At 40.9% G+C, this 22672-nt stretch overlaps 1 protein-coding gene across 4 annotated transcripts in view; it reads right to left on the reverse strand.

Moving 5' to 3' along the window:
• Window positions 1–22672, reverse strand: part of sgsm2 (small G protein signaling modulator 2) — a 127306-nt gene that overhangs the window by 49589 nt on the left and 55045 nt on the right. For all 4 annotated transcript variants that reach the window (XM_060943908.1, XM_060943906.1, XM_060943907.1 and 1 more), the window contains exon 3: window positions 8204–8372. In XM_060943908.1, the coding sequence (XP_060799891.1) occupies window positions 8204–8372 (169 nt within the window). The remainder of the gene's footprint in view (window positions 1–8203; window positions 8373–22672) is intronic.

Raw genomic sequence — 22672 nt, forward strand, 5'->3', positions numbered from 1 at the left:
GCATTAACTACATTCGGATTCATAAATTGGAGACGAGGACTTGGATTTTTTCTTTATTTTTTTGTAACATGCCATAATAATTTGGCAGAAGATATTTATATCTACATGAATTTTTGTACTAATTTTGTACAAGAGTGTCACACCTGTGCGCCTTGGCACGTGCATCAGATAGACTCTTGGGCGCGCTCCGGACAGTGCACACGCGCCAAGCGGACTCTCGCGCACACCGTAAATGACTCATACTTGCACAGGATTAAGGCACAATCAGTGTGCCGATATAAAAACTGAAAACACACTTACTGTGCAAAGTATTGAGTCGCATTGCTGACACATTACCGAGCCTTATTTCCTTGTTTGGTTTCCTGATCCCTGATTTCCCGTTTCTCGTCTTTGATTCTGCCGAGTCTACGATAGCCTGTTTGTACCTCGCTCGACCTGTTGCCTGTTTCACCGTTTTGCGATTTTGCCTGCCGTTCTGGATTGTTTACCCTCTTCACTTGTATTAATAAACACAACTTCTGCACTTACATCCGTCTCCCAACCATCTCTGATAGAATACTTCACACTCCCTGACTAAGAGAAGCACATTCACCCGTTCATACGTCATGTTCAGGAACAAACTAATGTTAATGGCACTAAAACAGCCACCGTCAAATGGTGCGGTTGGAGTCTTGTTCTTGGACTCGACTTGAAATTTTTTTTTAATGACTTGGACTTGAACACTGGGGACTCGAGACTAGACTCGGACTCAAGGTTTAGTGACCCGACTACAACACTATCCTCAGCTCCCAAATGCTTTCTGAGAGCTGTTAAAAGAAAGCTAATGTAACACCGTGGTAAACACGCCCGTCTCAAGTCTTTTGGATCGTGCTGCAGGCATCGAATTCAAAATGAGTGTATATTTACAAAAAAAACAAACCAAACAATCAATACAGTTGATCAGTTTGAAGATCAAATATCTTGTCTCTCTATTGAATTCAATTACGGTTTACACAGCATCCCAACTTTTTTGGAATCTAGGTTGTATCTTGGTCTCTTTAGCAATGCTTGCGCATGTTGCTCTCTGTTTTCAACAAATCCGTCTGCCATGATTGATCCTAGCCAATATCATAAGATATACGGTTTAGTATAGCTCAGATCAGGTCCTCCTACAGGATAGGAGGGGACTGAAGGGACAACACACTACATATTGTCGTAAATTTTTGTACATATTTTTTTTTCTTTTTAACCAACACACTACACATACCATTATTTGAAATGTATAGATAAAATACAACCAGCAACCTAATTGCATACAAGTCAAAATTTTTTTTAAAAAAATGGTACATAGTACAGATTGACAAGTACCCTACATCACCCTTAACGTGCCACCTTTGTGATGGGAGAAGCCCTAGGGGTGGGGTGGGGTGGGGTGTGGAGGGGACACATTCCCACTGTTGCCTATGAGCCAAAGGTCTACCTCTTTTTTTTTTCTTTTTTTTTTAATCTCTCAGCAACAGCCAGCTAACATAATTTAAACCCAGTATGGATCAACCAAATTAGATCTGGTCTGCACTGCGGGTCGGGGCTCCACAGAGCGGCTCCTGCGACCTAATTAGATTTCAAAGCTCCAAGTGCCACTGTAAAAGAAAGATGACAAGGAAATTCAGAAAACATTGACGCTCAAGCATGCCACGGGCTCAGTAACCATCTTGCCATCGCAAATCTGTTTGAGACCATGGTGCACTTCGTAATAATCTTTCATTCCGCCATCAACCAGAGCTTTAATCACTGTCTCGCAGATATCCTATAATGAGCAAGTTATGTTTATGTCCTTTGTTCTAGTAATAAGGATGCTGTAATGTTACCATGGCAATTGGAGTAACTGAGCAAACGGGGCCTCAGTGGAGTGGAAGAAAGGAAGAGATGCACTACATTAAGGCTTTTTGTGGCAGCATCACTGAGTGCAAGCTGAAACTCTTGCGCGTTTTGTACGGTTATAGATACACACAGGAGATAAAGGCTGTGTGCGCGCGGCACTCCTTTACAGTTACCTAGAAATTTCTCCCCTTTATGCAGAAGCCCTCTGTGCTACACACGCCATGTGGGTCTACTAATGGAGAATTAATGGGCAAATAAGAAGCCAAGTGAAGCACTGGTTCATCCACACAAGCCATCCCTCACTTCCAGCAGAAAGCTGCAAAAGCTGTTTAGGGACCCCCCAAATAGCTCTGTGGTTTTTCCAATTTCTTGCATAGATTTTCTGCCATAAGTTTTGATTAATATCACGTCGTAACAGCTGGGCATAAAAAGTACGGCTCAATGGAATGAGTGTAATGAGTCGAAGCTGAAAGATCATCATTAGGGGTGTGCAAAAATATCGTTTTTTCAATTAATCTTTTTTTTTTATTCGTCCAATTTGATATCAATCTAGAAAACTTACGGATCCGTCTTTTAGGCTAATATAGATTTTTGGGTGAACAGTTTTCTTTGGGGCGGCACGGTGGTGTAGTGGTTAGCGCTGTCGCCTCACAGCAAGAAGGTCCTGGGTTCGAGCCCCGTGGCCGGCGAGGGCCTTTCTGTGTGGAGTTTGCATGTTCTCCCCGTGTCCACGTGGGTTTCCTCCGGGTGCTCCGGTTTACCCCACAGTCCAAAGACATGCAGGTTAGGTTAACTGGAGACTCTAAATTGACCGTAGGTGTGAATGTGAGTGTGAATGGTTGTCTGTGTCTATGTGTCAGCCCTGTGATGACCTGGCGACTTGTCCAGGGTGTACCCCGCCTTTCGCTCGTAGTCAGCTGGGATAGGCTCCAGCTTGCCTGCGACCCTGTAGAACAGGATAAAGTGGCTAGAGATAATGAGATGAGATTTCTTTGGTCATTTCCCTGATGATTAAATATCACCAGAGAATTAAACAGATTGGCTCTGACTAGTATTAAAACACGATTACTAGTCCCCTCCCTTTAGATGTTACTCTCTCAGTTAACTTTAAACGTTTAAAGGTAGACTGCCTTTCAGATTTTTCAAGTTCAGGTCATCAAAAGAATTTTCCCCACCGACACCCAATTAATTATTTTTGTTTAGTGGACTGAAAGCTACTGAATTTGAAAATCACAGACTTCCAATTTTATAAGTTTTTTTTAAAAATAGAACAATTAATGAATTTAAGGCCACGTGGCCCTAAATTCTCCACCATTTATTTCCTGCTTCACCATGACCCAATTCAAGATACTACGTCATGCATCACGTGGTGGGCTTTCCCTGTTCACGCAAGGCATTATGGGATACACATTTGAAACAGGAGAGCAGAATAGAGGACATCAGCGTGTGAATGAAACGTGAAAGACCGACTACAGTAACGGAAAGCGAGAAGAAAAGAGGTTATGTTATATACGAAGGAAAGGAAACGCAGGACCAAACTAATAAATATCGGCGCTCAGCGAGCACCTCGGTGGGATCAGCTGTTCGTTTAGTGACAGAATGATGGAACCGTCAGTGCACGGTCAAAGGTAAACCTGCGCATGCGCACACACACTTCCTCTGTCTGCTTGACTGCGCGACACATGCATGAAATCGTTCATTATTTGCTCAGGAAGCCCCTCAAATTAAATAACTTCCCAGCTACAGAATGGCCTGATATTTTGTGAGATATTACAGAAATAAGGATACATCACAATGACCAAATTTCAGCCGGAACTAAATTTCACAGATTTTATGAAATCAAAAAGCTGTCTAGCTTTAATGACCTGCGGACACACAAAGGAAATCCTCTCAGTGTTCACTATGGCTAATGCGAGCTCCCTACTGCTGCCTATATATGGATAATTCTTCAGCAGAGAGGCCAAAATCATGAAATTATTCAGATTGCCTTAACTTGTCAGATCAGTGATCTTGGTAAAATATGGAATCCAAGGCAAAATGTACTGAAAACCATCTTTAAAAACCATCACCCCAATTATAGCAGTGTCGCTACAGAGAAATCTTGGTTTGAACTTTAAGAAATGAAAATTCAGTTTTTTCTGACGCAATTCCCTTACTGACTTTTCTTTTCTCATAAAAGATCTTGCGTTCAGAGTTAAACATAGGCAATTTTTCTATGCTTCTTTTTTAGGGTTGAAAGATACCCTAGCCTAGTAAACTAGACCCACCCGCCTAGCAGCCAAAAATATTTTTGCCTAGCGAGTGGGTCTAGCCTCGCACCATATAAACAAAAACACGCCGGGCATCAAATCGTGCCCGCCAATCACAACGCAAGGTTTTTGTTTGGATTCTTTGGGCGGGCTTTTGCAGGAGTGACGACAAAGCTGCGCGACGCTGGAGAAAGCGCAGCAGGAAAGATGGCTACGGCTAGTGAACAGCGCACGTTTGACTCCGCTTTGGAATCAGTTTTAGAAGAATTAGACTTGGAGTTTTCATTGAAACATGAGCAGGAAGAGGCTCTCCGCTCATTCCTTTTCAAGAAGGACATTTTCGCTGTTTTGCCGACCGGCTATGGCAAAAGTCTGATCTACCAGCTGGCTCCGCTCGTAGCCAAAAGGATGGGGCTAGTTTGTGCAGTACGAAGAATTAATAAACAGCTTTGAAACATTACTTTTTGATTGTTTCTTATTTTCCCGTTATTTTAAATTTAAGGGAAATAATTTCACCAAACACCACTAAATAAAAACTCTCAAAAACAGTTTAAGCAAACCCTTGAAAAACACTTGGAAAAAAAAATGAGTGTATGTCAAGTATGTGGTACAGACTCCAAACTTGTGGTCATTATCTCCAAACTTCTTAATATCTAGAACCTGTTTATTAATTAATACGCATTTTGAAAAATTATTTATTTCAAGGCCTCCCCCACTGCTTTCTGTCGCTCTGACTACGTCACAGTCACTGTTGCGCTGATTGGTCAGAGCGTTGGCCTATACGCACAGAGACAGTTTGAAAGACAGCAGGTTGTTCTTCCTATCCGCTTCGGAAATGTCTACGGATCGAGGCCAGACTAAATATTCACATTTAGTCTGGCTTGCCAGGCTAAAGATACCCTATACCACGTGAAATTTTTATTTAAATACCATCATCTTAAGTACTGCAACTAAAAAAATAAAATAAATAAAATAAATAAATAAAACCACATTTTCCTGCGAATGCAGTCCGTTACTGAAGAACTACCCACCTACACAGTACATTTCGACTGAATCTATACTGAATCAGAATCAAATCGCATTGGATTGAATCAAATCATTAAATTGTGAATTTGAATTGAACTGAATCAGGATGTGTGCCGATACCCAGGCTTACTTATCATGCACTTGAGACTGATCCCGCAGAAGGGCTTATGCTACATTTGACTAAAAGGTCGAAACTCGTAATTTCCAACCTTCGAGGAAAAAAACAAAGAAAACGCCCCATCAACTTGGATTTCCTACTTGGGAACTTGAGACTGTTTCCTCAACCCTGAGATCAGCAAGTGATATCAAATCAATGGCATGAACAACAAACAAAGCAGCACCTCTTACCTTTAAATAAAGTTATGCTCTATGTAAGGCGGCACGGTGGTGTAGTGGTTAGCGCTGTCGTCTCACAGCAAGAAGGTCCTGGGTTCGAGCCCCGGGGCCGGCGAGGGCCTTTCTGTGAGGAGTTTGCATGTTCTCCCCGTGTCCACGTGGGTTTCCTCCGGGTGCTCCGGTTTCCCCCACAGTCCAAAGACATGCAGGTTAGGTTAACTGGTGACTCTAAATTGACCGTAGGTGTGAATGTGAGTGTGAATGGTTGTCTGTGTCTATGTGTCAGCCCTGTGATGACCTGGCGACTTGTCCAGGGTGTACCCCGCCTTTTGCCCGTAGTCAGCTGGGATAGGCTCCAGCTTGCCTGTGACCCTGTAGAACAGGATAAAGCGGCTACAGATAATTAGATGAGATGAGATGCTCTATGTACTAGCATTTGCTTTAACTCAAATCATACAGATCTGTTAGCTTGGTAAGTCTATAACAATGATGATACATACAGGACGCTTTTTCGATGGAATAAAAACGTGTTCTATTCCCTTCTAGAGGGTTTCATTCATGTGGTTTGATAGCATGCAATATTGTTAGCATATTGCTTATCCTACGTGCACCCAATGGAGAATAAGCATTGAATATGGTTTACGATATTGCATGGTTGTCAAGACATGACGTCACACATCGGAGATGTAAAACGTCCGCGCTAGCAGGCAACTGTGACAATTTGCAAACAAACACGGCCGCCAGGTTTGCTTCATTAAATACGGAAGGTTTTGAGAGAATTTTGAAAGAGACAGACGCGCTGAACACCCGAAAGGAATGTATAATAATAATGGCTTTTTTGTGGTACATCAGATACACTTGTGGTCAGAAGTTTACATACAGTGGCATGAATGTCATCTTGGATATGAATGTCATGGCAATATTTGGGCTTTCAGTAATTTCTTTGAACTTTTTCTGTGGCAGAATGATTGTACAGCATACATCTTTAATTAAAAAAAAAAAACACTAGAATTTGGTGTACAAGGTTTAATTTTCTTTGGGTTTTCTGAAATCAACACAGGGTCAAAATTATACATACAGCACACCTAATATTTGGGTAAAATGTCTCTTTGCAAGATTCACCTTGACTAAACATTTTTGTTTACCATGAACAAGCTTCTGGCAGAGTTCTGGTTGGATATTTCATGACTCTTCATGGAAGAATTGGTAGAGTTCAATTAAATTTGTTTTTTTCTTGGCATGGACTCGACTTATAAGCGCGGTCCATATATTTTCAACAGGGCTGAAGTCAGGACTTGTTTTAAAGCTTAATGTTAGCCTGCTTTATCCTCCACAACCAGCTCTGATGTGTGTTTGGATTCACGGTCCTGTTGTAACTCCCAAGTCGTGTTCAAGTTTCTGATGCTTTATGCTGAAGAATTCTGAGGTAGTCATCCTTCTTCATTATTCCCATCCACTTTGTGCAATGAACCAGTTCCACTGGCAGCAAAACAGCCCCAGAGCATGATGATCCTACCACCTCCAGCTGGTACAGTGTTCCTCTGTACATGGTGGTCATTGTGGCCAAACAACTCAATATTTGTCTCATCTGACCATACAGCATTCCTCCAGAACGCTTTTTTCCTTTGTCCGTGTGCTCAGCTTCAAATTTTAGTTAAGCTTAAAGCTGTGAATTTTGTAGCAGGGGGTTATTTCTTGGAGAGCAGCCTCTTAGTCCATGGTGATCTGAACTGTAGACAGTGATCCATCAGCTTCCAGTTCATGGCAGGGCTGTGCCATGGTGGTTCCCAGGTTGTTCCTGACCATCCAAACCAATTTCCTTTCAGCTGAGGGTGACAGTTTGGGTTTTCTTGAAGCACAGTGGCTTGGCAAAGTGACTACACCTCACAATAACTTGGATACAATTGTTTGAACTGATCTTGGAATTTGCAGTTGTTTAGAAATGGCTCCAAGAGACATTCCTGAGTTGTGTACATCTGCGATCCTCTTTCTCAGATCAGCACTGAGCTGCTTGGACTTTCCCATTTTACTGTGTGTTGGTCAATCCAATGAGTGCTGCAAACAAACCCTTTTTATGAAGGCACAGAGAAGCTACCAGCTGTAGTCAATCATGATCACTAACAGGAAGTTAAGAGACCTGGCCTTGGTAAGATAAGAGATATTTTGGAAGTTTCAGCACCTCTGAAAAAATAATCTAAATTTTTGACCATGTATGTATAATTTTGACCCTGTGTTGATTTCAGAAAACCCAAAGAAAATTAAAACTTGTACACCAAATTCTAGTGGGTTTTTTTTTTTATTAAAGTTGTATGCTGTACAGTCATTCTGCCACAGAAAAAGAACAGTTCAAAGAAATTACTGAAAGCCCAAATATTGCCATGATGTTCATATCCAAGATGACATTCATGTCACTGTATGTAAACTTCTGACCACAACTGTATATCCTATTCAGCTACTCGTCTTCGATATGTTCAGTATCACACTAGCTGAATGAAATCTGACATACCACTCAATGCCAGACAATATTATCGCACTTGTCACAGTTTTCTGTTACTAGCCCATTACTAACGAAAGACAAACATGGAGGTGTCTGTATTTTAAATTTTCCCCACTTTGTTTCTTCAACACATAGAGGAAAATGAAGATGATCTAATTCCACGTTCCCACTTCCATGGTAAGTCAAACACAGCTTTAAAGAACCCAGAAGAGGGTTCAAATGTGAAAGCTCAGACCTGGAGAGGTCAGCCTGCTGCTGAAGCTGCTCCTGGACCTTGCGGCACACCTCTTCAGCGATGGCGTACACCTTTCCGATTTTGGTGAAGAGGGCTGCAACCTTATCACTGCGGAGGAAGCCTGCAGCTCTGCGCTTCAGCATATGGCCCAGACAAGCCTCAATAGCACCTGAGAGTGGAAGAGGAGAAAGGATGGATTGGGACAGAGGAGAGGTAGGGAAGAGGAGTAGACATTAAACAGAGCAGTGACCACACTTGCAACAATCTCCGATTCACCCCAGGTAATCCCAAGGGGCTCTGCGTTCAAGGAATAGGATTAGAAATGTATTTTTGCGAAAGCTTCGTTTTCATCATGATGGAGTTGCTTTCAGACAGCTGCCCCAGACAGATAGAAACGATGTGGGGTGCAAAACACAATCACCACTGGCAACACGATTTACAGGCTGATGCTGAAGCAGTGTTAAATATTTTAGTAGCAGAAACAGGACAAAAAAAAAAAAAACACGTTAGTGTTCTGCTTGGCCCTGCAGGGTTCCTGCTGAAATGGGAAATGCAGCTCAGCCTCAAACAGTCCCCGATAGCCAAAGAGTGTAATACCACTATGTGACTCCAGAATAGCCACTTGTTTAATAGGGCAACAGGTAATCTTGTGCAAGTCCCAATAAATAGCAATGACTGTAGAATAAATGATGTTTAATGGGTCTCAAAGGCCATTCATGAAATTTGCATTTGTTGTGACAGTGAGATAAAGTCAGGTTGCTGTCTTCCAACATGATGGATGCTGTTGATATCTTGGAGCAATCAAGGCGCTGGCTGACTGCATAATCAGTTTTATGATGCTAATAGCTCTTTTATTGCTAGTCATGCAACACTAAAGCTGCCTCTTTGATTTGCTCTGTCCCACGTTTTCACAGATGTGTGCACATAAAAAATGGCAAGACATAAAGAGAAAAAAAAAAGATTAAATCAGACAAAACGGTTTTCTGCAACAACCAAAAAATTATATATATATATATATATATATGCAAATCAGTCTGCATGCACAATGAAAATTGCCCATGCAGACGCTCATCTAAGTTTCCAAATCTGTCATTGCTTAACTATTGAATATTTTCTATCATGAATACAATCATTAAAAAGCTTATAATCTGCTTTCCAAAGAAATGTATCTGGTTAAGATCTGTTCAGTACTTTGGGAGTAACGGCAGGTTGAAGTCGGTACAACAGAGTTCACTCTCTGCTCGCGGGACGTCGGGAAACTGCCGGTGCTTTTCTTTTTGAGTCACGGGAAAGCGGTCAGACTCTCTCTCTCTCTCTCCTGATCGGTTTCTGACTGGATTACTCGTGAATATGAATCAGATAACTTTTATAGGGATGTTCTCTCGCTCTCACCTGTTTCTGATGAAGGATTCAGCAAAATTTTCCGTCTGCTAGTTTTGACGTTATGATTCACAGGAAACTTTGAAGTGAGTTTTCATAGCTTTACCTACTTATTTTTTTCAAATCAAACCGATTCCTGTGAATAAATAACTATTTTCAAATATAATTGTAGTTGTTTTGATGAAAAATATTGAGATCTTAGTGGTCAGAATGAGATTTTTAAAAACCAGAAGTCAGAAACATGAGTTTCAATTTCAATTAAATGAAATTGTTTACTGGATGTGGCTCAGAGTTGTTTTGAGGTTTGCCTTAAAAGTTGTGAATATTATTCGAAATAATCATTTATATTTACCTCCGCCAAGGAGGTTATGTTTTCAGTAGCGTTTGTTTGTTTGTTGGTTTGTCTGTTAGCAACATTACGGAAAAAGTAATGAACGGATTGCTCTGAAATTTTTTCCAGGAGGTGTGACTGGGCACAAGTAACAATCCATTAAATTTTGGCGGTGATCCAGATCACCTTCTGGATCCCGGATTTTTTTAAAGGATTAATTTTTTCCCCATTGAAATGAATGGGCGCGCGACGCAAAAAACAGATTTTTCCTTCTGTAGGCCAAACCGTAAGGTGTAAAGTCATGAAACTTGATACACTGATAGGAGTGGACCCTGATTGATTTCATCAAGTTTCATGTTGGTACGTCTCACGCTCTATCGCCACCAACTGATCAGTCTTGCATGCGTTCATGCACGTAACTTTTGATCCACATGTCCGATTTTCATAAGTCTGGTGCCGTTGGAATCCTTGGAGCTAGACGATTCCAATGCACCCTATAACGTCATTCTCTGCCTAATTAGATTTTCCGCCATTTTGAATTTTGTCCAAAGTGAAGGTAGAGTGACCCTGGCCGCATGTTTTGTCCGATCATCATGAAACTTGGCACACATGATCTCCAGTCCAAGCCTAATAAATTATATTTATTTCGCTTTCATACGTCGAAGCGTTCGCCCGTGGCAGCCAATCAAAATCAATGATGAAGCCACCAAACAGGAAGTGAGCTCATATCACGGAAACACTGATGTATCAAGACCATATTTAGTGGCATGACTTTGGACACCACCCAAACTGCCCTCATCAAATATGGTGTCATTTGTCCACTAGGGGGCGTTACAATTAGCAAAAACGTATTTTGGCTCATATCTCAGAAACGCTTTGACGTATCAAGACCATATTTGTTGAGATGACATTCGGCGCCAGTTCATGTACCCTCATCAAATTTGGAGTCATTTGGCCACTAGGGGGTGCCACAATGAGCAAAAACGTGTTTTGGGTCATCTCTCTTTACGGATTTAGAATTACATCAACATTGGGATGTCCCTGTAAAGAACCTTCCCAGCCTGTCATCTCCATATGAGAATCTGCCTTGTGTCTTGGTCAAACTTTCGCGTGTTGACACAAAACTTGTGTGGGTGGGCAGTCGCCTCTCTTGCCGGGTTGCCATGGCGGCGCACCTGAGCAAGCACACTTTCGCATTTTCTCCGGAAATGCATTCTAGTTATTATTATTACCTCCACCAAGGAGGTTATGTTTTCGGTTGCGTTGGTTTGTTTGTTGGTTTGTCTGTTAGCAACATTACGGAAAAAGTAATGAACGGATTGCTCTGAAATTTTTTCCAGAGGTGTGACTGGGCACAAGTAACAATCCATTAAATTTTGGCGGTGATCCAGATCACCTTCTGGATCCCGGATTTTTTTAAAGGATTCTTGGCCGAGGTCTGCGCTCTCCGAGTGCTTTTCTAGTCTTTCATATAAAACACTAGTAGGCCCTACTTTTGAGAAATACAAAGGCCTACAGAGCACTAAGAGGGGATTAGAAATAATCTTTCGTTACTTTTTTATTGAGTGCACCGATTTTATGGTTTTACCTAATTAGCATCATTTATGCTAATTAAATACTAATTTTTCAAACTTTGTATTCGGTATACAACCATCTATGTGCCTGCCAATCTCCATGTAAATATCTTAAAACATAGAAAAGTTAAGAAAAAAAAATTGATCTCATTGGTTAGAGGCCCATTTTGGACCATGTGATCCTCAGACAGAATATTACGGCAGTTTTCTAAAAATTAAGCCATTTTTTCCATTCTTTGGTTTGTAATATATCAATAACGGATGAACATATTTTAATTCTGTAAAACGCATGTTGTTCTGCATTCAATTCTGAATTGAATTTTCACCTGATATGCCTATTATTATTAATAATCATCATCATCATCATCATCCACATGCAGCTTTCATTGTCGGACTGAATTTCCATTTTAATTTCCAAGCAAATCCCAGTTTCCCCCCTCAAACCTACTTAGTATTAATCAATCAGAGGCAACTTGCTCCTAGCAATTAACTCCTTGCATAAATGAACACCTTGCACTCGTTTTAATGACCACGCTCACGGATCCTGCTCTGTGCACTCAGGTTGGCCATCCTCATCCTCTCGATGAAAGATACTATTTAAAATGCCATTAGATGTTTGATCCAGTTACCTGTATTGTCGGAAAATTCTGTAGTAGTTCCTTTTGATATTTGCATTGATTTTTATCAGTTAAACTACTCAGCCTTATTTAGTTCTTTGAGTAGAAATTATTTTTAACAGCAAAAAAACCCAGACATTCTGGCAACAAAAACATCTTTAAATGGAGGCTTTAAACGGCCAGTCATGACTCAGTGCAGCCCCCGGGGACATGAGAGGGATTTTCTTTGCTTGTTTTCTCATGAACTGTAGAACACAGCTGTATGACATTACTCGGGTTTGTAGCTGTATTAGTGCTTATGAAGTCGGTACCTTTTTTATGGTCCTGTGTTCTTTAGTTTTGCTGATGGATTAAAGAACATGAGACATAATCATGAAATACACGTTGTACCATCCGTTTATTAGCATGACGATGTACAAGAAGTACAAGAAAATGTACAGTAAGTAGCAGAGCAGTACTGACGCATACCTAGTAAATATTAACCAGAGCCATATTTGCCCATTTCAGCATCCATTGCTTGACCCCTGGTGCAAACAGATGAGTCACCGATTGTGCAGTTGTGGGATCTAATGATCTTTAATCCGATGGTTATCCGTCTTGCCTGTCTGCTGAGTCCTTGTATGCATTTGGAGGCCAGTAGAGCAGCTTTACACCAGGCCTGTTTGCTGCCAAACGCTCTGTGCAACACCCTTATTTTTCCTGACATTTGAGCCATCCAGAAAATGTTGTTTCTCTTCTCTCCATCAGAATATACACTTCAGGAGGCTTGTCCCTCTGCAGAAACCACTATCTGCCCACCACTCTTTTAACAAAACAAGCAGTCAGACCTAACCATTGTGTGTATGCATCAGATGAATCATCTAAGTGTGGCGTGCCTTGTTAAAAATCATGCTAAAAAAAAAAAATCATTGTAAGTAACAATGATGCACGGATGAAGCATACCTAACAGGTCATGGGGTGAGATGGGCAAGGCATTCAACTGAAACACTTTCATTTCTGCGTTTACATGCTTGGTGGATTGTTCGGCTAGTGCACATTAGTACACCCAAGTTTAAACCAATGACTAAAAAACATGGATGGCATAACGTCTCTAAAAAGGGAAGCAAATACAGCTCGAGCACCCCTGCTGGCTGACTGCAGTATAATGTGTAGCCCCGCCCATTCACAGGTATTTCAATGACAAAAAAAAAAACCCGGCCATTTTCCATGTCACTTTTCTCATCTAAACTTTTTTCCATTGACCATGTCTAATTTGAACAGTTAGTTTTCCGGATGCCGATATGTACACATTTAAAAAAAAAAAATTCCCAGAAATTAGGTTTTAAAACATTATTCTATGATCTAGTAAGAAAGCATAGATACACTTGGGAATGAAATGATTGACAGCCTTGGTCGACCTTGGTATTGGTAGAAGGGCCTGCCAAATGAGAAGCAAGCTTGTAGTACTCAAGTCCAGGACTTGTGCCCTAATTTTAAGGACTCGTGACTTGACTTGGACTTGAGCACTGATAACCCGGACTCGTGCATTAACTGCATTCGGACTCGTAAACTGGAGACAAGGACTTGGACTTTTCCTTTATTTTTGCAACATGCCATATTAATTTGGCATAAGATATTTATATCTGCATTAATTTTTATACTAATTTTGTGCAAGAGAATGCACATTCACCTGTTCATACGTCATGTTCAGGAACAAACTAACGTCAACGGTGCTAAAATGCCTGAAAAGAACGCCCCTAGGATTGTCCGCTTTGCTTATGCAGACTTCTCATGCAGTGTGTGTGTGTGTGTGGGGGGGGGGGGGGGGGGGGGGGGGGATGCACTGCTGTGTGTTCTATATGTAGAAGAACAAGAAGACAGAGTCGTCTATATCCCCCGCCCTATATACAGTAGGGCAAAAAAGTATTTAGTCAGCCACCAATTGTGCAAGTTCTCCCACTTAAAAAGATGAGAGAGGCCTGTAATTTTCATCATAGGTACACTTCAACTATGAGAGACAGAATGAGGGGAAAGAATCCAGGAAATCACATTGTAGGATTTTTAATGAATTAATTGGTAAATTCCTCGGTAAAATAAGTATTTGGTCACCTACAAACAAGCAAGATTTCTGGCTCTCACAGACCTGTAACAACTTCTTTAAGAGGCTCCTCTGTCCTCCACTCGTTACCTGTATTAATGGCACCTGTTTGAACTCATCAGTATAAAAGACACCTGTCCACAACCTCAAACAGTCCCACTCCAAACTCCACTATGGCCAAGACCAAAGAGCTGTCAAAGGACACCAGAAACAAAATTGTAGACCTGCACCAGGCTGGGAAGACTGAATCTGCAATAGGTAAGCAGCTTGGTGTGAAGAAATCAACTGTGGGAGCAATTATTAGAAAATGGAAGACATACAAGACCACTGATAATCTCCCTCGATCTGGGGCTCCACGCAAGATCTCACCCCGTGGGGTCAAAATGATCACAAGAACGGTGAGCAAAAATCCCAGAACCACACGGGGGGACCTAGTGAATGACCTGCAGAGAGCTGGGACCAAAGTAACAAAGGCTACCATCAGTAACACACTACGCCGCCAGGGACTCAAATCCTGCAGTGCCAGACGTGTCCCCCTGCTTAAGCCAGTACATGTCCAGGCCCGTCTGAAGTTTGCTAGAGAGCATTTGGATGATCCAGAAGAGGATTGGGAGAATGTCATATGGTCAGATGAAACCAAAATAGAACTTTTTGGTAAAAACTCAACTTGTCGTGTTTGGAGGAGAAAGAATGCTGAGTTGCATCCAAACACCACCATACCTACTGTGAAGCATGGGGGTGGAAACATCATGCTTTGGGGCTGTTTTTCTGCAAAGGGACAGGACGACTGATCCGTGTAAAGGAAAGAATGAATGGGGCCATGTATCGTGAGATTTTTAGTGAAAACCTCCTTCCATCAGTAAGGGCATTGAAGATGAACCGTGGCTGAGTCTTTCAGCATGACAATGATCCCAAACACACCGCCCGGGCAACGAAGGAGTGGCTTCGTAAGAAGCATTTCAAGGTCCTGGAGTGGCCTAGCCAGTCTCCAGATCTCAACCCCATAGAAAATCTTTGGAGGGAGTTGAAAGTCCATGTTGACCAGCGACAGCCCCAAAACATCACTGCTCTAGAGGAGATCTGCATGGAGGAATGGGCCAAAATACCAGCAACAGTGTGTGAAAACCTTGTGAAGACTTACAGAAAACGTTTGACCTCTGTCATTGCCAACAAAGGGTATATAACAAAGTATTGAGATGAACTTTTGTTATTGACCAAATACTTATTTTCCACCATAATTTGCAAATAAATTCTTTAAAAATCAGACAGACAATGTGATTTTCTGGATTTTTTTTCTCATTCTGTCTCTCATAGTTGAAGTGTACCTATGATGAAAATTACAGGCCTCTCTCATCTTTTTAAGTGGGAGAACTTGCACAATTGGTGACTGACCAAATACTTTTTTGCCCCACTGTACCAACTATATACCAAGTTTCAAGATATTGTTTGTCACATTTTTCAAGTTGTGCTGCAGGAAACCAACCCTACCTCTTTACACTGACCTCAGCAGCCCATGGCATAAACCCACCAGACCTCTGGTCCAGGTGAGCTAAAAAGAAAAAAATTTCTCACATTTCTTAGTATCAAAAGGCACATATACATTACTTAATCAACACATATACCAACTTTCAAGACCGTACCACTCATAGTTTTCAAGTTCTGCTCCGTAAACAAAACCTACCCTAAGACTAACCTGAGAGACTAAGTCTGAAACTGTTTCCATGGAAACATGAAAAATTAAAATTTCTCAAATTTCTTAGTATGAAAAGGCACATCTACAATCACCTTGTTAACATGTATACCAAGTTTCAAATCCGTATCATGAATAGTTTTGGATATATGCTCCAGAAATGAACATTGCTCTTCAAAACTAAGTCAAAATCTATTTCTTCATGTAAAAATTTGAAAAATACTTTTTTCCAAAAATCCAAAATAGCAAAAGGCACCAGTTCATATGTTGCTTGATATGTATACAAAGTTTCATGAAGATATCTTCAGTAGTTTTAAAGATATGGCCAGGAAACGAAAACATGACCGGACGGACAGCCGGACAGAACCCATTTCTATATCCCCCACCCAAACTTCATTTGGGCGGGGGATAACTATTGAGCAGACGACAGGGACAACCTTGAACTTCAATCATCATTTGGTAAGACTCCACCCAGAGAATGAAGTGACACGCTATGCTCATTGCTCTGTTGATAGTGGGCGGGGCTTGCTGAGCGATGAACTAGCTAGTGTTAACCCTCTCTCATGTCATTTGCCCTGTTGATAGTGGGCGGGGCTTGCTGAGCAATGAACAAGCTTTTTATCTGTAGCCTGTTAACTAAAACGGGGCAGTCGAGCAGTAACGTTAGTCCAACACAGTAGCAGAGACACTTTCACATAAAGGCAGCAACAGCCACCATCAAATGGTGCAGCTGGAGTCTTGTTCTCGGACTCGACTCAAAATTTTTCCTTACTTGGGCTTGAACACTGGGGACTCGAGACTGGACTTGGACTCAAGGTTTAGTGACTCGACTACAACACTGATGAGGCGGTGTACCTGATATGACTCTTGTCTCGTTATGAGATTCATTCGAGCAAAGGGAATATTCCTGAGTAGTTTAAGAGCTATTTTAAAGCTAATTCACAGGTTCACTCTTATTTAACTCAGCAGTCTACAGATCTTCATCCTCCTAAATTTCTAACCAGCAGAGGACAATTTTCTGTAAGATTTCGGTGTGCCAATTATGGAACGGCATTTGCCATCTGGCAAAAAACTATTCCTCTATTAAAAGTTTCAAGAGATGTTTAAAAGATGATTTAACTGCTGTTTTGTAATTGATTCTTATACATTATGTATGTATATAACTGCATGGTATTTTGTGACTAATGGTTTGCCATCACTGTTATGAAGTTTCTCTCTTATTTTCAATGTGTTAAAGTAAAATTTTGTAAAATGTTATGAGATTCTGTTATAGGTAGAGGCTTCAAATAAGCCTGTTGGGCTTTCTGACTCTCCCTGCACTATATTGCTGACTTTTATCTTCTTTGCCTCGTTTTTTTTTTTTTAAATTGCACTTAAAAAAAAGTCTCTACTGCATAGACTCTAGCTCCAAATTTGACAACATAGAGGAATTTTAGCTTCATCTCTATAGAATAGCAGGTTATGGATGCACACTAATATATATATAAACAGTCATTGGTTTAAACAAGTGCATAACACAACAGTCACAAATGTACAAAAACTCTCTCCAGATACTGGTGCATCTAAGACATGAGTATATTCCAAAGGATGAAATGAAATAATTAAAGCTTTTTAAAAACACTCCACCTCTAATATGTAAGTTTGAAAAAGTGCCAAAGGGCCAATTTACCCTTGCAGTAGTGGCTTTATAGAGATTCATTGAACACCCTCCACTCAATCAGAGGGAATTAGTATTGTTAAATGCATCTCGCACTTCACATGGGCTGTAATGAGCTGAGGCTGATCGACAATATTAGGCCTGACAAATCACAGCACTGAAGTTCTGCAGCTCCGCTTAGGAAATGACAGAGGTCCTAATGGCACGCTAATTGCTGAAAGCTCCCTGATTTTCTTCAAATGGAGAGAGCAACCAGGCTGACCAAAGGAGGGGTAAAAGAAGTTGTCTGGACCTGACGCCTCCATAGTCCAATCTCCTCTGAGCTCATTAGCGAATCTAATTAAGGCAGAGGCACAGACAGCGATGGCTGGCAGGAAGACGCATTAAATACAGTCACTGTGCTTTTTTTTTTTTTTTTAACAGTTATTCCACAAAATCAAGTCATACATGAGCTGACCACCGATGAGGCGTGTAGCACCGAGTTGGCTATAAGCCATGTACGACGACATTGAGTGGAATAATTGTTTTATTCTATCCACGTTCACTGGATTTTGAGAAACAGAGCATTTTTATTTTTTGCAAATTCGCTAAAGAAAAAAAAAAAAAAACCTTTATACAAAATGTCCAACAAAATCATGTCCTCTTAGGTGAACTTCTTAAAAACCTATCGATGGCAGCACAAATTGACACTAGTGTTGCTTTTTTGTAGAACGTCATCATCATCATCATCATGTTCCCCTAGTGGAGTATCGTACTCCTCAGGGTGCTCCTGTCAGGACTCGGCCCAACAGTTGCTGGAAGTCTGTCTTATCCATCATTATTCTTCTAATTTGTTGTGCGTCTAATCCCAGAAGATTCTCAAACTTTGTCCATCTAGAAGATCGCATGTCAAATAGAAGTTGTTTTTGGAGTTCACCATTGCCCATTCGGCAAATGTGTACCAGGTACTTTAGTTGCTGTTAAAAACAGAATAGCTTTATGGGCTGGGTCTTAGTTTTCTCTCACAAGTCCAGATTAGACAGTTTAAAGCGCCAATCTAATTCCCCATCGAGACAATCGTATTCTGGATCATTACATTTTGGGGACCTTTTCCTTTTGTAGTTTCCCTTTATCATCTTGCATAAGAAGCCGTGCCAAACTACTTCGATCTTTTGGATTTCATTGGTAGATAACGGCCACGTCTGTACACTATACAAAAGACACAATCGGACACAGAATGTAAAAAAACTTCACCCTTGTTGGTAAATAAACGTGATGGTCCATGAGTACATGTTTTAGTGCCGTCTTGCTGTCGTGCCAAGGTATAGAACCGCTTTAGGCACTTGTTTAATTCTTTCTTGGACATTTTAGTTATGTAATTTTCAAACTTCTTTGAGCTTTTGAACAAGTCTTTAAAAAAAATAATAATCAAATCAACAAATTTTAATGCTTAAAGATGAATAAACAAATCAGTGAAATGACAGGAGCAATTTGTGAAAAATACTATAATAATAACTCAAAAATAAGCCACTCTTACCATCATTTGTTGCTTTTTTGTATTTTTGGGGGTTTTGTTTTCAAGTAGTGTTTTTAGTTCATCCTCGGTTGGTTCAGCAACACACTCATTTTGTTTTTCACTACTCACGGTATAAGAGCTGATATCCTAGTAGTAGAGTAGCCAATCAGAGCACGTGATTGCTCATATCCAGTGAATGTGGATCGAATAATATATTTTATATAATAATTATACACACGGGGCGGCACGGTGGTGTAGTGGTTAGCGCTGTCGCCTCACAGCAAGAAGGTCCGGGTTTGAGCCCCGTGGCCGGCGAGGGCCTTTCTGTGCGGAGTTTGCATGTTCTCCCCGTGTCCGCGTGGGTTTCCTCCGGGTGCTCCGGTTTCCCCCACAGTCCAAAGACATGCAGGTTAGGTTAACTGGTGACTCTAAATTGAGCGTAGGTGTGAATGTGAGTGTGAATGGTTGTCTGTGTCTATGTGTCAGCCCTGTGATGACCTGGCGACTTGTCCAGGGTGTACCCCGCCTTTCGCCCGTAGTCAGCTGGGATAGGCTCCAGCTTGCCTGCGACCCTGTAGAACAGGATAAAGCAGCTAGAGATAATGAGATGAGATGAATTACACACACACACACACGAATTAATTGCACAAAAACAAACTCCCCTGGTGTGTAAAAGCCTTTAGGGTGGACTTTTTAAAAAATTAATTAATCTGATAGACCCACCAACCATCTGTCAGTCTGTCTGTCTCCCACAATCTACAGGTAATCCATTTCCTCCTGATGTTTAACTTAATATGGATTATGCTTTAAATGTGTATTTAATTTCAATGAATTAAGTTATGATTTTATGAAACAACCATGTACTGAAAGAAATAGGTGTCTAGTATTTACTGATCCATAGCTATAATCAGTACTTGCAGTCATCCATGAGAGAGACGGGACTCGAGCGAGAGAGTGTGTCTGTGTGACATCTGTGCCTTTGTTGGGAGGAGCCACCTATGAATGTGCTGCCAAGCTGGAGATGTGAGTCACTGTAATTGACAGTAATGAACTGCATAACAGAAGCACCAGGCAGCTGTATGCTGTGTGGGAGGGAAAGAGAGGAGAAACTGGAGAGTAGAAAAGAGAGAGCACGAGGTGGAAGGTTGGGGTAAATGAGCTGGAGAAATGTGAGAACAATCAGAGTGAGGGCCTGTGAATTGTGGCAGGTGCCTGACTAATGCTCAAGTCCAATTGTAATACAAGATCAGCTGCGAGCTCCTGCTCACTTACGCATCCCCCGCTCTCGCTTATATCAGAATGCACGCAATCGAAGGAATAGGACACTTATTATAAATGTTGACTTCAACAAATAATTAACCCTGAAACAAGGAAGTAAAGAGCCGTGTCTCTCCCCAGGGATTTCAAATAGCATCCTGGTAAACTGTCATTTTGAAACAGCATTCTGCTTCTTGAAATAGCGTCAAAATCCACCGTGTTTCATAAATACATTCAGTCGGTAAACAGGAAGTTGATGTGCGACAGACCTGAAAATGGTATACATGGTATAGAACCCCAAGCTGAAGCTCAGTACCAAATATCAAGCAGTTGTGATTTGGAGTTGCTGAGAAAAGTGTTACGAAAATTTTGTAAATCCACGCTATACGTTTCGTAAATACATTCAGTCAGCAAACAGGAAGTCGATGTGCGACAGACCTGAAAACGGTATAGAATCCTAAGCTGAAGTTTGGTACCAATTGGCTATGATGCGTGGTTGCTGAGAAAAAGGGTGTTTCATACAGATGGAAATACGGCGGTACGGACGGACAGAGGTAAACCAGTATACCCCCCTCCTTCAGCACAGGGGTATAAATAACAAGAAGCTAATTGTACTAAAGAATGGTCTGGGTTATGAGCTTAAACAACAACATCCACACATTTTACACAATGTTGATCAACACTGGACGTTGAACGTAATATTCAAGCCAACTAATGGTAGTTAACAAAAGGTCACTCCATTTCACTATTTGTGTGTAACTACAGAACGAGAAAACTAACCTTACCTCACAAAAGTGAACAGAATGGATTATCCTCCCATCACATGGCTTGCATCTCTTATTTCTGTTGTCTGCTTTATAGTTTTGAATATACTTTAAAAAGATTTCTTTGCTTCTTTGTGCGTCTTCTCCGAGCTCATTATTCAACGCAGAATGCTGACCTGGTAAATCTGTGGAAATGGACGGCGCCCACCGCTTCCTCAGTCCTGTGGTCTGCTTTCTAAGGATCCTTCTTTAATCAATACATTATAATTCTGCTTCTAGTGTCTGTATGACGACTCATAACTTTGAAAGGAGTCAAAACCTGGGTTTTGAAAACTACGCCTATGGAATATCAGATAGTCATCTTCTGTTGGACTGCTCAATATGTTTTTCACCACCACATCCAATTTCAACCAAAAAGCTTTTCTATGTTGTCAGTCTGAAACAAACAAACAAACAAACAAACAAACAAACAAAAAATCCAAACATTTCCAATCAGCTTCCAGCCACATTTGTATGTAGGGGTCAAACCTAATTAACATTGGATTTCTGAACATGTGGCTCAGTCTGCCCAGCCAAATCAGATTTCATGTGGGAGGTTTTTTTGTTATTCTATGAGCAGCACTTCTTGACATCAAAAAGAAGAATAAGAACGTGGACAAAAACACGCACAAAGGCAGGGTAGAAGAGTAATGAGTCTAGAGCAATGAAGACATGGATTGTCTTTTTTTTTTTTTGGGTGGGTGGGGTCATTCCATACCAAATCAACCAAATTCCAGCGTCTCCCACACCCTTTGGTTACAGACTTTCTGCAAGAAGCATATTCTGAGGTATTGCCTGAAAGTTATGGGGGTCTAAAACACAATATATGTGAAATATTTTTACATTGAAGGAGTTTTTTTTTTTTAATAGATCGTGATATTTGGCAGAAATAAACTACACTACCGTTCAAAAGTTTGGGGTCACTTTGAAATGTCCTTATTTTTGAAAGAAAAGCACTGTTCTTTTCAATGAAGATCACTTTAAACTAATCAGAAATCCACTCTATACATTGCTAATGTGGTAAATGACTATTCTAGCTGCAAATGTCTGGTTTTTGGTGCAATATCTCCATAGGTGTATAGAGGCCCATTTCCAGCAACTCTCACTCCAGTGTTCTAATGGTACAATGTGTTTGCTCATTGCCTCAGAAGGCTAATGGAGGATTAGAAAACCCTTGTACAATCATGTTAGCACAGCTGAAAACAGTTGAGCTCTTTAGAGAAGCTATAAAACTGACCTTCCTTTGAGCAGATTGAGTTTCTGGAGCATCACATTTGTGGGGTCGATTAAATGCTCAAAATGGCCAGAAAAATGTCTCGACTATATTTTCTATTCATTTTACAACTTATGGTGGGAAATAAAAGTGTGACTTTTCATGGAAAACACAACATTGTCTGGGTGACACCAAACTTTTGAACGGTAGTGTACATATCAAGTCCTGTACCATGAAACCATTAAAATGTCCAATATTTTATACCCACACATTGAGTTCACCACCAAGTCACTTTTTTTTCCAATTTGGAGATGCTTTAATTAAACAAGAAATTGTTATCAGACTTTCTAATGGGCAATGAGCAAAGCCACTAGG

The sequence above is a fragment of the Neoarius graeffei genome, chromosome 17, assembly GCF_027579695.1.
Source record: "Neoarius graeffei isolate fNeoGra1 chromosome 17, fNeoGra1.pri, whole genome shotgun sequence".
Classification (NCBI taxonomy): domain Eukaryota; kingdom Metazoa; phylum Chordata; class Actinopteri; order Siluriformes; family Ariidae; genus Neoarius; species Neoarius graeffei.